This window comes from Monodon monoceros, unplaced genomic scaffold (assembly GCF_005190385.1).
Source record: "Monodon monoceros isolate NGI ecotype Baffin Bay Population unplaced genomic scaffold, NGI_Narwhal_1 Super_Scaffold_1, whole genome shotgun sequence".
NCBI lineage: Eukaryota > Metazoa > Chordata > Mammalia > Artiodactyla > Monodontidae > Monodon > Monodon monoceros.
Genome location: NW_021703765.1, coordinates 20,488,710 through 20,506,460, shown reverse-complemented (window position 1 = coordinate 20,506,460; position 17,751 = coordinate 20,488,710). Strand labels below are relative to the sequence as shown.

At 35.3% G+C, this 17,751-nt stretch overlaps 1 protein-coding gene across 1 annotated transcript in view; it reads left to right on the top strand.

Moving 5' to 3' along the window:
* Nucleotides 1-17,751, top strand: part of DCC (DCC netrin 1 receptor) — a 1,166,576-nt gene that overhangs the window by 840,650 nt on the left and 308,175 nt on the right. The window contains 3 exon segments of the mRNA XM_029216808.1: nt 3,620-3,768; nt 5,420-5,558; nt 11,751-11,800. Of these exon segments, the coding sequence (XP_029072641.1) occupies nt 3,620-3,768; nt 5,420-5,558; nt 11,751-11,800 (338 nt within the window).

The following is a 17,751-nucleotide window of genomic DNA, read 5'->3' as shown; positions in this document are numbered from 1 at the left end:
GAGTTGTGGATACTCTCATGAAATGTCTATCAAAATACAAGTGTTTGGGACTCAGAGTTCTCCCTTTGGAAGAAAGGACATGTAAAAGAAGAATGGGGAAGGCAAGAATGACCCCATCCATGGACTGGAATGGGAGGAATCTCTATAGAGTCATAAAAAATAGCATATGGATCTGTGTATTTGAGTATATGTATCCACCTAAACGTTTTTCTGTGTACCTGTGTATACACATTCATGTGTTTCTTGTTCACCCAAAGAACCTAGAGGCATTGATAAAAAGCATACTCCCAATGTAGTATCTCCACACAGATTGTTTATTAGTTGTAAGCAATGGAGCAGAGGGCTGGGGTCTGGGGGGATGCAGGGGACCACTTAACTCTACAGTGGAGAAATCTGATAGTACCTTGACCTGCTATTCAAAATTAACATAAATGATGGTACAGAGATCTTATGCCTCTGGATGTGATGCCTTGAGAAGGACTGACATTGCTTGCATTTTGTTTCAGCCTGGAATGTATAACCTAAATTCAGTATGAAGAAACAAAGACAAACCCAAAATGAAGAACATTCTATTAATTAAAATAGAACCCAGCAATCCCGCTCCTGGGCATATACCCAGAGAAAACCATAATTCAAAAAGATACATGCACCCCAATGTTCATTGCAGCACTATTTACAATAGCCAGGACATGGAAGCAACCTAAATGTCCACCAACAGAGGAATGGATAGAGAAGATGTGGCACATATATACAATGGAATATTACTCAGCAATAAAAAAGAAAATAATGCCATTTGCAGCTACATGGATGGACCTAGAGATTGTCATACTGAGTGAAATAAGTCAGACACAGAAAAATGAATACCACATGATATCACTTATATGTGGAATCTAAAAATAAAGGGTACAAGTGAATTTATTTACAAAACAGAAGTAGAGTCACGGATGTAGAAAACAAACTTACAGTTACCAGGGTATTGGGGAGAAGGGGTGATAAATTGGGAGATTGGGACTGACATATACACACTACTATATATAAAGTAGTTGACTAATAAGAACCCGCTGTATAGCACAGGGAACTCTACTCAGTACTCTGTAATGGCCTATATGGGAAAAGAATCTTAAAAAATAAAGGAGTGGATATATGTATATGTATAACTGATTCACTTTGCTGTACACCTGAAACTAACACAACATTGTAAATCAACTACACTCCAATAAAAATTTAAATATATATATATATATATATATAAATGTCCTAAAAAATAAAGAAAGGCTTTTGAACTGTTTCAGTATAAAGCAGACTAAAGAGATATGGTAAAGAAATTCAAACTTAACCATAAACTGGATCCTCAATTAGAGATGAAAATGCTACATAAATGACACTATTGAGTCAGTTAACACAGATGACGATTAGTGATATTTTATTACTATGAAATGCACTGAAGTTGACAACTATATTATTCGTGCACACGTTAATTCTTGGGAAATACGCATTAAAGAATTTAGGGGTAGAGAGCCCGATTGGTGCAACTAAATCTCAATAGATAGATAGATAGATAATTGAGAGAGAGAATGATAAAGTTTATAGAACAAAGTGTTAATAATGGGTAAATCTTGATAAAGGGAACAAGGGTGTTCTATGTACTCTTCTTATTCTTAACATTTTCTATAGGTATAAAATGTCTTCCAAATAAGTTTTTAAGAAATTATTAATAATCAGTTGTTAAGGTGAAAAGAATGCAATTGTCAATAACAACGATTCTCCAGATTTGGGGACTGGTGGGAAAATATGTGAAGGTGACATTGATACCGACCAGGGTTCTTGGCCTTCCCCAATCAAGCAATGCTTTATTGGGGCCCATGCTGCAGCAGGGAGGAGTGAAAACAAGTAACATGTTCCCTTGCTCGCTCCCTGAGGAAGGGCGAACTGGTTCCTTCTATGGGGTGAGGGAAGGGGTGTGTCCAAGGATTCGGCCAGAGGGGTGTCTTAGGTGGTCTCCCCACCCATTTGGTGGTGTTGAGTGCAGGGGGCATGCGCAGTACCCTACTTTTGCTCCCAACACCCTGTCTTTGCTCCCAGCTCTTCAAAAGTGGCAGTTGGGAATTTTTTTGGTCTTTTTGTATCTCCTTGTCCATAATTTGCCCCAACTGCACATGCACAGTTATTTTTAGTCCCTTATAGTTTCTTTGTATTCTGTTGCTTGGGGAGAGGTTTGTCCAGGTGCACTGCAGCAATGGGTCCTGGCCCAGGTCCCAGCCTGTCTCAACATAAAATATGTTTCTGACGTGAGTATTTTTTTCCCCAAAAAATGTGTGAGCGGTAATGCCTTAAGGAGCTGGGTTCCATGGAACAAATTCTGAAAATGATCCAGAGACACAGGTTCCATTCCGATCTAAGAAGTATATCATCAGATGTCATGTCATCTGAGTTTTCATATGCTATTTCGCTATGGAAGTTCAAACTCACAAGAGTTGAATTAGAGGCCAACAATGTATATCTATCTGTCCAAAGCTAGGTGGTATCTAAGGCTGGGGGAAGTACACAGCATGTTTAAGTTAAAGTTGTTGTTATGCTTGCAATGATGAGACTGTTTATTTATTTCAGATTATAGTAACTAATGTGATTATTGAATTTACCATTTACAAACCGTATATTTAATTTCAGGTCCATAGGCACAAATAAAGAATTCTGCACATATTCAGAATTTGCAAATCTAAAATCAGAAGGATTTTCTTAACTCATTTCACACCCTAAACTGACTTGACCTTATGTTAGGCTATATATAGTCTTTAATAATCCTGTTTGGTGTGAATGTCATATATTTGCTGCAAATATATGGTTTAATAACAGGGTGCTACCACAGACCCCATTCGGGGTGTTACATAAAACACTGTGTATGCACCATGTTACATTTCTAAAACCTGAAAATTTTTGGATATAGAAACACATCTGGGCATAACTGTCTTGGTTAAGTGATTGCAGACCTGTGTTTATCTAATTTCTTTAATGAACAAGCTTCTTATCCTTGATTAAGTGAAGTAATAGTTATGAGAGAAGATAGAATACTAGAAAGTAAAATTGAAGGTTAAATCCTGAAATTAATTTAAAGGACCCAGATTTGGGCAAGATTTTAAAATGATGACTTAAATAAGGACAATGTGGTAAATTATCCATAACTGTGCTGCCTATTTGAATTATAAGTAGGATCATGATGTACAAGTATTCTAATTGCATTTTCTCTTTTCCTTCTGCAGTTAGCAACACACAGGCAAAGGCCTACTTGCAAAGTGGAAAATTCTCTGTACTAAGAATTTAGATTAAGAATCCCACTCTTATTCAGCCATTACCCTAGTCACTTATACTCCTTGACCAGTTTCCTCAACCGTAAAATGAAATAAGTAATTTAGATTAATATAAGTCCTCTTCTGAATTTTAAAATGAAATGATTCTAAAATTTCATAACTTTCTATTTATATCCTATATTTTTATATTCTTATCCCATATGGTTCTAAAAATAGTACACGGTGCTATAATTTCCTTGAACTGTAAAAGATGAAATTCTGTTTGTTTTGAGAAAGAGGACCTTCTTGTACTAACCAATTTCTCTTGTAAACAGTGCAAGTTCCAGGGCCAGTAGAAAATCTGCAAGCCGTATCTACCTCACCTACCTCAGTTCTTATTACCTGGGAACCCCCTGCCTATGCAAATGGTCCAGTACAAGGTTACAGATTGTTCTGCACTGAAGTGTCCACGGGGAAGGAACAGGTAGGTAAGAGAATGGGCCCCACTCCTATCGCCTATCGGAGAAATTGCAGGAGATCTGCAGGCTCTTGATATAAACCAGTATCCAGCACATTAATTGGATAGCTGATCAGTTTTAAAGAAACTGTTATTGAAAATGTTAAGCAATTTAATTGAATTCGGGTGGTAAGAGAGGCAAATGGGCAATGAGATGAAGTCAATACAAAGGATGCAGATTTTTTGTGAGTATATTGTGGTCTGGGCCAGTGTGACCACATTTGAATGAGCCCATCGGTTCTAGAAAAGTATTTGCATTTTCAGTCCTTATCCTACGGGATGATCAATCTTATTTTCAGCAACTTCCGTCAAATTGCTTTTTTCATTCATATGTTTGATGTTGTTTCTGTCTTCTCCCCACCATGGGACCGTCACCTATCGCTTCTCGTTGTTTTCAGAATTACTTTACTCCTGAAGACTACCTTCTATTTTGCTTCTAATCTGTGGTTAGCACAGACATTGGAAAATAGACAAATTAGATTTTCATGTAAAGTAAGAGTAAATGAGTCTTAAGGGAGACACATGAAACTCAACTATTCTATTTTGTGACATATATATGACTATTGAGATGTTTACTTCCAGATTCTCAAGTTCACGTGGGAAAAGATACGTAGACAAGTGGGTAGTTAAATAGGAAAGACCAGAAATGACCTTGGGATATTGAAGTTCTTATGTGTTGTGAAATTTGCCCATTATAGTGTGGTCTTCATGCTTCCACATACACTGCATGATAGATATTTTTTATTAAAATAAAATGTTTGCATTAGTTCTATTCAGAACAGTTCCAAGTTCCAAGTTATAGCATAAGAATTATTGAGATTCTCCTAAGTAATCATTCATTCCATTTTTTTTTTGTTTACTGCTCCCATGCTATTTAGCTCTTATTTTCACCTTTCTATTCTACCCTTTTCCTACACATTTTAGTTCTTCAATAATGCATTTTACCAATTCATTTAAATAAATTAAAAAATAGTGTCACCCAAGATAGAGTGTGAGGATCATTGGGAAGAGCTGTATAATGGATCTTCTGGAGTGAACTGGCTCTGATTTGCTCAGTGACCTTCACCTCCATTACATCATTTCTACATTTGTGAACTGCTGAAAACAATTCCAACTTAACCTCACAGAATTTTGAGAGATAACAATTGTAGCAAAGTATCCATAACAATTGTAGCAAAGTATCCCTCAGTTTCCAGAATCTCAGGTATATTTCAGCACAAGAAGGAAGAATTCTGTTGTTTCTTGGTAAATTATTCCATTTTGGGTACAGGAGCAACTCTCCCTTCCCGTGGATTTACAAGCTGCCTTCTGCCTGTCAGGGTTTTGATGTGGGCGTTAGTAGTGCACACCATTCAGTGTATTGGGTGGTGTTAAACAAATTGGAACTTAATGACTGTAAAGATAGCATGGTGCTGTTTTAACTAGGGTCTACAGAGTGGCTTGGTCTTCAGTGGGGGAGTGTGTGTCACAATTTAGGTTTTATAACAACTCATAATAAGGCTAAAGTGTAGTTTTGTGAGTAAGAGTCTAACATCCAATTCACTGATTGCACAGAATGGCTGCCATTTCAGCTTTTACTTGTCTCCTGAATGACAATTTTGGTGTTTTATGTCTCCAGAATATAGAGGTTGATGGACTGTCTTATAAACTGGAAGGCCTGAAAAAATTCACAGAATATAGTCTTCGATTCCTAGCTTACAATCGCTACGGACCAGGAGTATCTACTGATGACATAACTGTGGTTACGCTTTCTGATGGTAAGTTATAGACAGTGAAATTTGACTCACATAGTTGTTATAATAATGAAATAATATTGGATATATGTCATAGATTCCATGTTCAAGGTTTCCTAACTAAAACTTCATGGAGTATACTAGCATACATTAGAAATTTGGCTAATTCACTCAAACTATCTATTACAGTCAAATTTAAACTTTGAAAAGGTATACACTCTGAATCAGGATACCCTAATTAGTCATCTTCAAATTGTGACTGCTGCCTAAGAGCTCAGAATCATTTCTTTGTGTGTGTTTCCCTTTATTCCTATAAATACAAACACATTTGTACATGTGTGTGGGCTAATTTACACCAGCATCTTTCTTTTGTTTCTCCTTCTAAACAGTGGTAGATGATTAAAAGTGTAAATGATGGACAGTCCTCCTACATATACGTATTGAAAGTATTAAAACTGAATATGAAAATTTATATTTTAGTTTTACCTTGCCTAACAAATGAAAGATGAGACATATTTTTTAATGCCATAAAAAGAAAGAAATCTTAATGAAGTAGATGAATTTGACAAAGCAGTAGCAGAGGAAACTAGGGATCTAAAAATGGATGATAATGAAAGGTTGGAAGTTTAATGAAAAGTGAAAATAAAGCACAGCAGAGCATATGATATGGGGCCAGTGACAATTCAGGCAGGTGCAGAAATGCAGAGATGTGACCTCCATGAATACTAAAAAGGCATCAAGCTATTTCTTTTCAGCAACGGTTTCCATGTTGGTATGTGTAATTCTATAAATTATTGATCTTTCGAATTTCAAAAAAATGACTTTAGTTTGTGATTCCTTGACTGATCCAACCTTGCTTCTATCTAGGAAAGCATCTGGGTGGATATTTCATACAATATAAGTGAAATGAAGAAGGGCATGCATGTTATTAAGGATAGTGTAAAGAAGACACAGGAGTAATGTTCATTTGCAATTTCAATGTAAAATAATACTTTATGTCTGACACCGCTTTGGTATAATTTTTAATGTAATTCTTAAGCCCATCCATCTGATTCTGTTATTGAAGACAGAACAGAATATTTATTGGCAGAATAAATTACTTCACAACTTATAATTATAAAAATAAAAGGAAAACAAATGAAAATGAATATTTTACATAATTTATGTAGATTTCATTCACACACTGAACTGTAATGCTGTGGCCTTATTCTCTACTTTGGTTTTAAATGTCATAAGTGAGAAAGATAGATTATTACTCATTAATCCAAGAATTATTATCTAGAAGTATTGCAACATTTAGGATTTAGAAAATGCCTGTCCTTAAATAAAAGGATTTCATGACTCTAATCCAACAAGCATCACTCTGCAAGGGACCCCAGCTTCCCTCTGTCAGATGCACTTGAGAGAGAACACATGAACTTCAGGGGCCCCTACGGGTGGGTACTTCAACCTCGTCTGCTTTCATCTTTACAATAAACTCATCTCTTGTACTTCAATCTGATGTCCTCTTCTCTTTACTGAAGCTATGCGTGCTGAGGTCACATACAGATGAATTTAATTACGATTAACAGTCACCTGCTTCCCAGTTGTAAGTCACAAAGCCCTGTTCTCCTTGACTTTCTGGATGTTATACAAGGGAGATGTTGTGAAAATTAAATGTTTAATCCACATAAGCACCTAAAACATGGGCATGGCATATATTTAAATGTTTAATAAATGTTATCTATGCCAATGTCTCTTTTTCTCATTATTCTAAGTGTTCCTTAATATGAGGGATGATGTTATATTCATCTCTCTATCCCTCCTAACTCAGTAAATATTTATTGAATTAATCAGACAGTTCAGCCAAACCTGTACAAATGTTTGTACGTATAGACTCATCTTTAGGACTTCCTCTTTGTGTGACTAACTTAACATATGATTATGTGTAAATATATATGTGTTATAGAGAGCATCAGATTTCCTATAAGGCCAGAGAAATTCTTACCATAAAAAATTTATATTGGGACTATAGAAAAATTGAATAAAATCAAAAATAAAATGCAAATAACTTTTTTTCTTAATTAATTATCCCCAAAGTACCCATGTTATGCTAAGATGCTTGTAAAGATTTTATTCTGAGGAGCTGTCATCTCTAATTTAGCTCTGTTTTAATTGTTTTTCTGGGAAGAAACACTTTTTTGTTCAGATTCCTCCACCTAGTATATCATTAGTTTACAGCGTTCCACTTCTTCAAACCGTTGGGATTGTAGAGCATCAATCCAGACAGCCTAATATTTAGTGTAGACTGTAAGTAGTTTTGCCAGTTTGTTCTTAAGCACTGTCTCTGGAACTAGTTGACATGAATAGGTTACTAACAGATTTTATGAATTAATTAACATTTATTGGTGTCCATGCCAACTTGCCCTGTGTTCAAAAGCAGAGGGACCAAATTTTATAGGCAAGCTTAGCTATAGGAATGTGCTTCTTACTGTTATCGCTAATATTTATTGAGTACTTATTAGTGCAAGGCCCTGCTCCACACACTTCACGACACTGTATTTTTCCCTACTTTACAGCTGTCAAAACTAAGGTAGAGGTCACAAAAGCTAGTAAGCAGCAGAGCCAGGTCATATAAGCAAGTAAAGAAGGGGGATTCAGTGTGGAAATATATTGTTTCTCTTATTCTATAATAAATGTCTCATATTAGGTCCTTCAAGAAAAAAGCTCAGGGCTACATATAAATTCTTTCAATCCACAAATTATGTGTACAGGACAGCACACACTTGCTAAGGGGAGGAATTCAAGTGACTATATGTACGATTCATTTACAAGTTTGAGAACTTAATCTCCTCTACAGAATGCTTCATCACCATGTGCTTAAACCAGCATGCTCCACCACATTGAGAGGAGTTTCCAGACCAAATGCCTCTGATTGGCTTTAATGAGCCTATTGTAATTGATAAATTGCTTGACATTTCGAAGAGAAAAGCAATGAACTATGTCCTTCCCCTCTGCCTCATGAAACAAATAAGACAAATAAAGAAAAGTCCCAATAGATAAATATGGATTCCACTCACTTCCACCAAGCATCTAATCCTATTTATCTATTTATTTGTAAATAGTACGGAAATTGATAGTAAGAAGAAGAGAATAATAACTAAAAATACTGTAGAAAAACATTGTCCACTTTTTCTCCTGACTGTGTAAGGCAGGAATAGCCAGTGTGCCATCAGTGAAAAGTAAGAGAAATTTATATTGTAAAAAAATAGGCAAAATTCATTAACACCGTTGTTACAAGTCCACCTTTGGGACTTGATGGCTTTAAATTCCTAATATGGAAAATTATCAAATTGTGGTAGTTTATTATTGTTCTTATATATTCTTGGCTTTCTGAAATGAGGAGTTAAATGCCATTTATAAACTTTCATTAAAGTGCGATTTAAGGGTTACATATCAACTAGCACAGTACCTAGAACAAAATGTATGATAAATTTAAATACCTTCTCTTTCCTCCAATATTCTGTTTTCATATTATTTAATTGGTCAAAAGTGTGTGTAATATGATTAGTAAAGTATAATATGATATAAATATTAGAATATCATATGAAACCTAAACTAGAAATATTTTTCATCAGTAAGAAGTGATTTATTATCACCTAATATTAAGACATTATTCCCAATCTTCACTTTTAAAGAATATATTTTTCAGAAGCTGTGCAATTATATGATTTAGAACATAGCATTTTTTTTTTCAGTTTGTACCTGTTTTAATTTTTACTGCTTTACAGAGTGATTTGAATGTGGGTCATATTAAATTCTTCCTCATTGTGAGAACATCAGTTTTTTTTTAGTTCTTCTGATCACACAAATTATTTTTATTTCCAGCCTATCTTTAATCTTTTCTTGGTACAGTCACTTTAGAAAACTTTGTATCTATTAAAACTTAACATATGTTTAACCCTCGTAGGGGGTCCCCCACCACCAGTATTTCCACTCCTAGGTATAAATGAATGAAGGAAATGAGTGCAATTGTCCAGCAGAAGACACAAACTAAAATTTTCATAGCAGCTTTATTCTCATAACTCCAAACTAGAAATTGATCCAAATGCCATTCATCAGTAGAACAGATAAATATAAATTAGAATAATTATACATTGTAATACTATGGAGCAACAAAACAAAACAAAAAACTATTGCTACATGCAACAATATGAATGGATCTCAAGAAGTAAGTGAAAGAAGCCAGCCTCTGGGAAAGAGAACACACAACTATGGTTTTGCTTTTAGTAAGCTCAAAATAAACTAATCTGTGGAGTTAGAGGTGATAATAAGTAGTGGTTACTATCAGAAAGATACTGACTAAGAAGGGACACAGTGAGCTTTCCAGGTTATTGAAAATGTTCTATATCTTGATCTAGGTGGTGTTTAAATGGGGATGTACACACACACACACACCACTTTATCCAGTCATACATTCAAGGTTTATGCACTTTCCTATATGTTATACCTTAATTTAAAAAATAAAATTGCAAAATTATAAACTTTTTTTTATTGTGACCAAATTTGTTGACCAAAACTCTAAATATGAAAAATATTTTATTGTAATCTTATAATCTTTCTGTTAATTGATTCATTCAATATATATTTGCTGACTGTGCCCCATGTGCTTAACACACATCAGTATTGGGGATGCAGCATCAAAAGGACAAAAATCCTGGTTCCTGTGAAGGTTATATTCTGTATTTGATAAGAAAACCATAGCAGAATTAAATGAAATTAAAAAATAAAGTCTATCTCCTAAATAATGAAATATTTTTTGAAAGAATGCTTGTTGACCTAATTCATGAAAAACAAGCTCTGATAAACATTTTACCACAAGTTACATTGCTAATAACCTTTATCAAGTACTAACAAAATAAGTGACTATAATTCCTATCATGTTGATCACTTATTCATCAAAGTCAAACAAAATGAGTGATTATAATTCCTATCATGTCCAGAAAGGTCCAGGAGCTAATATTTAAGTAAGTATCCATTTGTTCGTTTAATGATTGAGTCAGTAAATATTAATTGAATGTCAGTTTGGAGGATTTAAAGATTAATCAGGCATATATCATGCCCTCATAGTGATTACTTCTGAGAAGGCAAAATCAGAGTAGGAGATAAATAAATTCAGGGTGAATATAAGCACCCCAGGAAAACATAGATTATTGTCCAAGTTCAAATTAAAGAAGAGGAACATAACAAAAATGGCCCTTAAGTTTTTGAAGATGCTGAAAGCCTTTCTCCTCTATTAAATTTATCAATTTGTCATGAAAAAAGATAAGGAATACTCTGATTTATATATATTAAGCATTTACTGAATGCTACTTATATTACTGTTGTGGGACAGAATTATTTATTTATTTATTTATTTATTTATATGATTCATCCAAGACATCTAGAATAGTACTTGAGATATTACAGTCATTCAGTGAATGGCTATCATTGAATTACTAACTTGATAGAATATTCACTTTTTGATACAGTAAATATCCATTAGAAGTATTATAAAGAAAGCTGTATATGTTCTTCCTCCTTCCATGAAGGATTGGAACAATCAAAATGCAAGTAAGAGAAGCAAAATACCTAGAAAACCCACGAAGAAAAATAAATTGCTCCTTTGTTAATAGAATTGGCTCACCAAATGCTCTCTGGTAACCTGCTTGCATCTATGACACAGAGATTTAATTACAAAGTGTGAGAAAAAGAAAAGGGATGTATTTCTTCTTTTCACTTTTTAAGGGATAATAAAGGTTGCATTTAAAAGGATTAAGCAACGAGAGTGACCGTTAAAATGACATATTTCATCATAAAACCGTGGAGGTCCTGAAATGCACAATATCTTAAGCCCTTAAACCACTCTAGGAAATCTCTCGTGTGTTTTTATTGGTTCCTCTGGGAAGGTTATCACCAGAAAGCTGTAATTAAATGGCAGTATTTAGTATCATGGCAGGTGCTTTTTGCCTAAGAGTTTTGGGGGCTCCCTAGATGGATAACTGGGCCACTAAGTGAGAAAAATAAATGCAGTCATTTTTCATCTCTCCAGGAAAATTTTGAAGTGCCACCTGGAATTACCTACCTAATTATCCTTATGAACAGTGAAAAAGACATGCTTTCTCTTTTCACAGAGGGTTGGAGTTTCTCTTTCGTGACTTTGGCAATAACGATCTCACCTTGTTTTATTTCTTCTAGTGCCAAGTGCCCCGCCTCAGAATGTCTCCCTGGAAGTAGTTAATTCAAGGGTGAGTTGTGGAAATGTTTACTACTTCGTCACCAATACATGTGTAACTTTCAATCACCCATCCACTGCTTGGGGTGGATGGTGGCTTCCATGTGAGGAAATGTTCCAGAACAACACAGTGAGTGGCATTAATCCCACATCTTCCACCACACTTGAATGAATTAAATGAAGGAGTTGTTTGCTTCTAGTACACTTGATTTTATAAATGTTATCATGATTAAAGGCTATTCCATCAGGCAACAAAGTTGTCTATTTACCTATACTTAATCAGTACAGTAAGTCCCCCACATAACGAACCTTCAAGTTGCGAACTTTCAAAGATGCGAACATGCCGCTGTGTGCCAGCTGTTGTACTCTACTACTGTACTTTTCAGGGTACTGTACTGTAAGATTAAAAATGTGTTCTTTATTTTTTGTGTTTGTTTTTTTATGTATTTGTGTGAAAAGTATTATAGACCTATTACAGTATAGTACTATGTAGCCGATTGTGTTCGTTGGGTACCTTGGCTAACTTTGTTGGACTTACGAACAAATTGGACTTTTGAATGCACTCTCAGAATGGAACTCGTTTGTATGTGGGGGACTTACTGTATAGGACATAATGTGCTAGATGGAACAATTGAATGTAGGAATGAAAAAAGTAATTACAAGAGGTGGGATAAAGAGAGACTTTGTTTCCTGGTAGATTTAATTTGAATTGAATATTTCATCCTCATTCCTCTTCTTCTCTTATAAATATAGACATGGAAGGCTGTTCTTGAGGTCTGATAAGATTATCTGTATGAAGCAGTATTAATCAGTGATTAATGTTTTACTGGCCTGAAAAGTTGATACAACTTTCAAAAGGGTTTAAATTAGGCTGGATGTAGCTGAAGATAAGGAGTTAATACCAGAATCAGTTTTCTAGAAATACCTCCTTTTTCAAGTGTGTCTCACTCAGCTTTGGAAAGAAGCGAAAACCACAGAGTGGAGGAAAGCAAAAGTAAGATTGGCCTGGCTTGCCTCTGTCATCATCTGGTTGTGTGTGCTTAGCAAAATAATTTCACTCTCCCTGGGTCTCAGTGAGGAGATTAGCCTAACCGGGGTCTCCAAGCTCTAGAAGACGACAGGAAAATCATATGTGTCTTAGAGAAAGTCATACTCTGATTTTTAATCCTAGCTTCCTCTTCTAGTAACTGTATACGATGTCAGAAAAGTTTCGAACCTCAGTAAACTTCAGTTTCTCTATATTCATACAGTGTGCATGTTAATCCCTCCCTTATTGATTTGTCATGAGGAAGTAGTAACATAGCATATGCAAAGGATCTAACTTAGCATCAGTAGCTATTACTTCACTCAATGTACAGTTTCTTGCCATATTTTGCAAATGTCTCTGACGAAGCCATATTTTGTGATTTTGATCAGATTTACCTCTGTCAAATGAGTTTACCTTTTGGAGCTAGTGAAATGTCTCTAAAATGGTTATCCTCTTATAATTTTAGGCACTAATTGGATAAGAATGAATGAAACAAATTTAAACTTAGAAGGGAGAAAAATAAATGAACTAAGGGAAGAAAAATGAGCTAAAGAAAAATAATGAGAAATAGACATCACCCTAAAAATGACATTATTATTTACAACATTAAATATTTTACAGATGTGCTATTCTAGTTAACAGATTGCCAAATCAAAGTCAAGTAGATTCTTATAATTATTGTAGGTTGCTAATGAATGAAACTGGGAGACCATATTGTAGTTTCTCTTGTTTTAATGACTCATTTTTATTAGAGTTTCACCCGATTTACATCTTTCCTTCAGGACGGAACATAGAAATTGATATAAGCTATTTTGTGTGTGTATGCTCGTATTCCATAAAAAGTCTACTTTAGCAAAGGATGAATGTTCTCTTCTGGAATGTGAATAAGGCATTATTGAATGACCCTGGTTGCTGACTGTCTTTGAATATGAATTTATTACTCTCCTGTAGGAGGGAATTCCTGGATTGCAAAATTGACTTTTTCAACTGATATATATATATATATATATATACACACACACACACACACACACACACACACACACACACACACATATACACATAATCAAATATCACAGGCCATGCTCTTCTAAAATCTGCAGTGTTTGCAGCAACCAAATATTAACACCCCTGCTTCTATCTTCCTGAAATTATCTGTGTAATGTTGCACTACCAGAAAATTTAACTTGTTCATTAGCTTTTCAGAATGAATACAGCCGGCCCAAGCACTAGAAAGCTTCTTGCTCTCCTCTCCCTCCCTCTGTTATCTTCTTTCCTAGCTTTTCAGGCATTATAAATTATTTTTCTTGGATTGTTACCAAGAGGAAAGGAACTGGATGATCAAAGCACTGTTTTATCATTCCAAATATGTTGATGCAGAGAAAAACAATAATATGATATTTTTATATTTGTCTCTTGTTTGAAACAAAAGGAAAGCTCTCAAATATACTAATATTTGCCCCAGATGATTACCATTTTAAGGAAAAATTTGTAAAGAAAGAAACATTGTAGTTGAATAATGTTGTATTCTTTTACACTAATAGAATTATGACTTTAATGTTATTCATTTACTTGGAATTTTTACTTAATATAGAAGGAACAGTCATATTTTAAGTTCTTATTCTATATCATATCTGTAATTATGGAACATAATTGACCATTTTATTGACAGGCAATGAGAAAATTTCTTGGTGTTTGCACACAGATGGCTAGGATTTCTGTACATAGAACCAAGAAGTGAATACAAGATATAAAATTATCATTTATATATATATCTATAGATATATATAGATTTTTTTTTGCGGTACGCGGGCCTCTGAAAAAGGCCCTGAAAAAAAAAAAGGATTTTTTTTTTCAGTTAAGCTTTGATGATTAAAGAAATAATTTATTTCTTTTTTTATTTAATTTTTTTATTGGAGTATAGTTGATTTACAATGTTGTGTTAGTTTCTGCTGTACAGCAAAGTGAATCAGTTATACATATACATACGTATACAGGAAGGATTTTGACTGAGGTCTGTGTCTTCTGTCATTGGGCTAGTGATAATTCTCTTATCAATAGAAGTGACAGGGCTTCCCTGGTGGCGCAGTGGTTGAGAGTCCGCCTGCCGATGCAGGGGACACGGGTTCATGCCCCGGTCCGCGAAGATCCCACATGTCGCGGAGTGGCTGGGCCCGTGAGCCATGGCCGCTGAGCCTGCGCATCCGGAGCCTGTGCTCCGCAACGGGAGAGGCCACAACAGTGAGAGACCCACGTACCAAAAAAAAAAAAAGGGACAGCCAAGCAGATAGCTGAGTGAGGCTTTTGCATTTGATTCCCACCTGGTTCATTCACTTGGTAGCCACTGTGAGCAAAATTGTCAAAATAAGGAGAAGAGGAGAAACTGGAAGAAGTAAAAACAAAGAGCCAGTTGAATTATGATGTTAATTTGCAGGTCTTCTGTTTTTTTTGTGGGGGCATGCCTTGTTTTTTCTTCATTCTGTAATTGGGGTTGTCTTCTTGGCTGTGCAGAGAGCACTTACATTAACACTGTTTCCTGCTGTATGGCAACCTCACCTCTCTGAAACTGCACAGTTCGTGTAGGTGTTCTGGAACCACTTCTACTGTCACACCATGGTTCTTATAAATGTTAACCTCCCTCTTTTGTGTTGTATAAAGGCCTTAGATAGCTCATGAAAAATATTTTTTTGTTTGTTTGTTTCTCTCTGAATCATCCTAAATCCTTCGTAAAATACACTTTGGCCACTGAGTTACTTGGAACTGGAGCTCTGAGTCCTCCGCTTACAAATGTGGTAGATTTCTCAAATTTAATATAGAGAAGGAGGAGACATAGGAGAACTTAGATGATTGATTCCATGTAAAGATAAATTAGAAACTGGCATTTACAATAATATTTACACTCACAAACTTCACACAGTTATTTGTACTCAGTCATAATATACAGAACATTTTTTTAACATTATTATTGGAGTATAATTGCTTTACAGTGGTGTTAGTTTCTGCTTTATAACAAAGTGAATCAGTTATACATATATCCCCATATCTCTTCCCTCTTGCATCTCCCTCCCTCCCACCCTCCCTATCCCAGCTCTCTAGCTGGTCACAAAGCACCAAGCTGATCTCCCTATGCTATGTGACTGCTTCCCACTAGCTATCTATTTTACTTTTGGTAGTGTATATATGTCCATGCTACTCTCTCACTTCATCCCAGCTTACCCTTCCTCCTTCTAGTGTCCTCAAGTCCATTCTCTAGTAGGTCTGCGTCTTTATTACCATCTTGCCCTAGGTTCTTCATGACCATTTTTTTTTTTTTGAGATTCCATATATGTTAGCATACGGTATTTGTTTTTCTCTTTCTGACTTACTTCACTTTCTATGACAGACTCTAGTCCATCTACCTCACTACAAATAACTCAGTTCTGTTTCTTTTTATGGCTGAGTAATATTCCATTGTATATATGTGCCACATCTTCTTTAGCCATTCATCTGTCGACGGACACTTAGGTTGCTTCCATGTCCTGGCTATTGTAAACAGAGCTGCAATGCACATTGTGGTACATGACGCTTTTTGAATTATGGCTTTCTCAGAGTATATGCCCAGTAGTGGGATTGCTGGGTTGTATGATAGTTCTATTTTTAGTTTTTTAAGGAACCTCCACACTGTTCTCCATAGTGGCTGTATCAATTTACGTTCCTACCAACAGTGTATGAGTGTTCCCTTTTTTCCACACCCTCTCCAGCATTTATTTTTTCTACATTTTTTCATGATGGCCATCCTGACAGGTGTGAGATGGTATTGCACTGTACTTTTGATTTGCATTTCTCTAATGATTAGTGATGTTGAGCACCCTTTCACGCGTTTGTTGGCAATCTGTATATCTTCTTTGGAGAAATGTCTATTTAGATCTTCTGTCCATTTTTGGATTGGTTTTTTTTTTTTTTTTGATATTGAGCTGCATGTGCTGCTTTTATATTTTGGAGATTAATCCTTTGTCAGTTGCTTCATTTGCAAATATCTTCTCCCATTCTGAGGGTTGTCTTTTGGTCTTGTTTATGGTTTCCTTTGCTGTGCAAAAGCTTTGAAGTTTCATTAGGTCCCATTTGTTTATTTTTGTTTTTATTTCCATTTCTCTAGGAGGTGGGTCAGAAAGGATCTTGCTGTGATTTATGTCATAGAGTGTTCTGCCTATGTTTTCCTCTAAGAGTTTGATAGTTTCTGGCCTTACATTTAGGTTTTCAATCCATTTTGAGTTTATTTTTGTGTATGGTGTTAGGGAGTGTTCTAATTTCATTCTTTTACATGTAGCTGTCCAGTTTTCCCAGCACCACTTATTGAAGAGGCTGTCTTTTCTCCATTGTATATTCTTGCCTCATTTATCAAAAATAAAGTGACCATATGTGCATGGGTTTATCTCTGGGCTTTCTTTCCTATTCCATTGATCTATATTTCTGTTTTCATGCCAGTACCATACTGTCTTGATTACTGTAGCTTTGTAGTATAGGCTGAAGTCTGGGAGCCTGATTCCTCCAGCTCCGTTTTTCTTTCTCAGGATTGCTTTGGGTATTCGGGGTCTTTTGTGTTTGCATACAAATTGTGAATTTTTTTGTTCTAGTTCTGTGCAAAATGCCAGTGATAGTTTGATAGGGATTGCATTAAATCTGTAGATTACTTTGGGTAGTATAGTCATTTTCACAATGTTGATTCTTCCAATCCAAGAACATGGTATATCTCTCCATCTATTTGTATCATCTTTAATTTATTTCATCAGAGTCTTATAATTTTCTGCATACAGGTCTTTCATCTCCTTAGGTAGGTTTATTCCTAGGTATTTTATTCTTTTTGTTGCAATGGTAAATGGGAGTGTTTTCTTAATTTCACTTGCAGATTTTCCATAATTAGTGTATAGGAAAGCAAGAGATTTCTGTGCACTAATGTT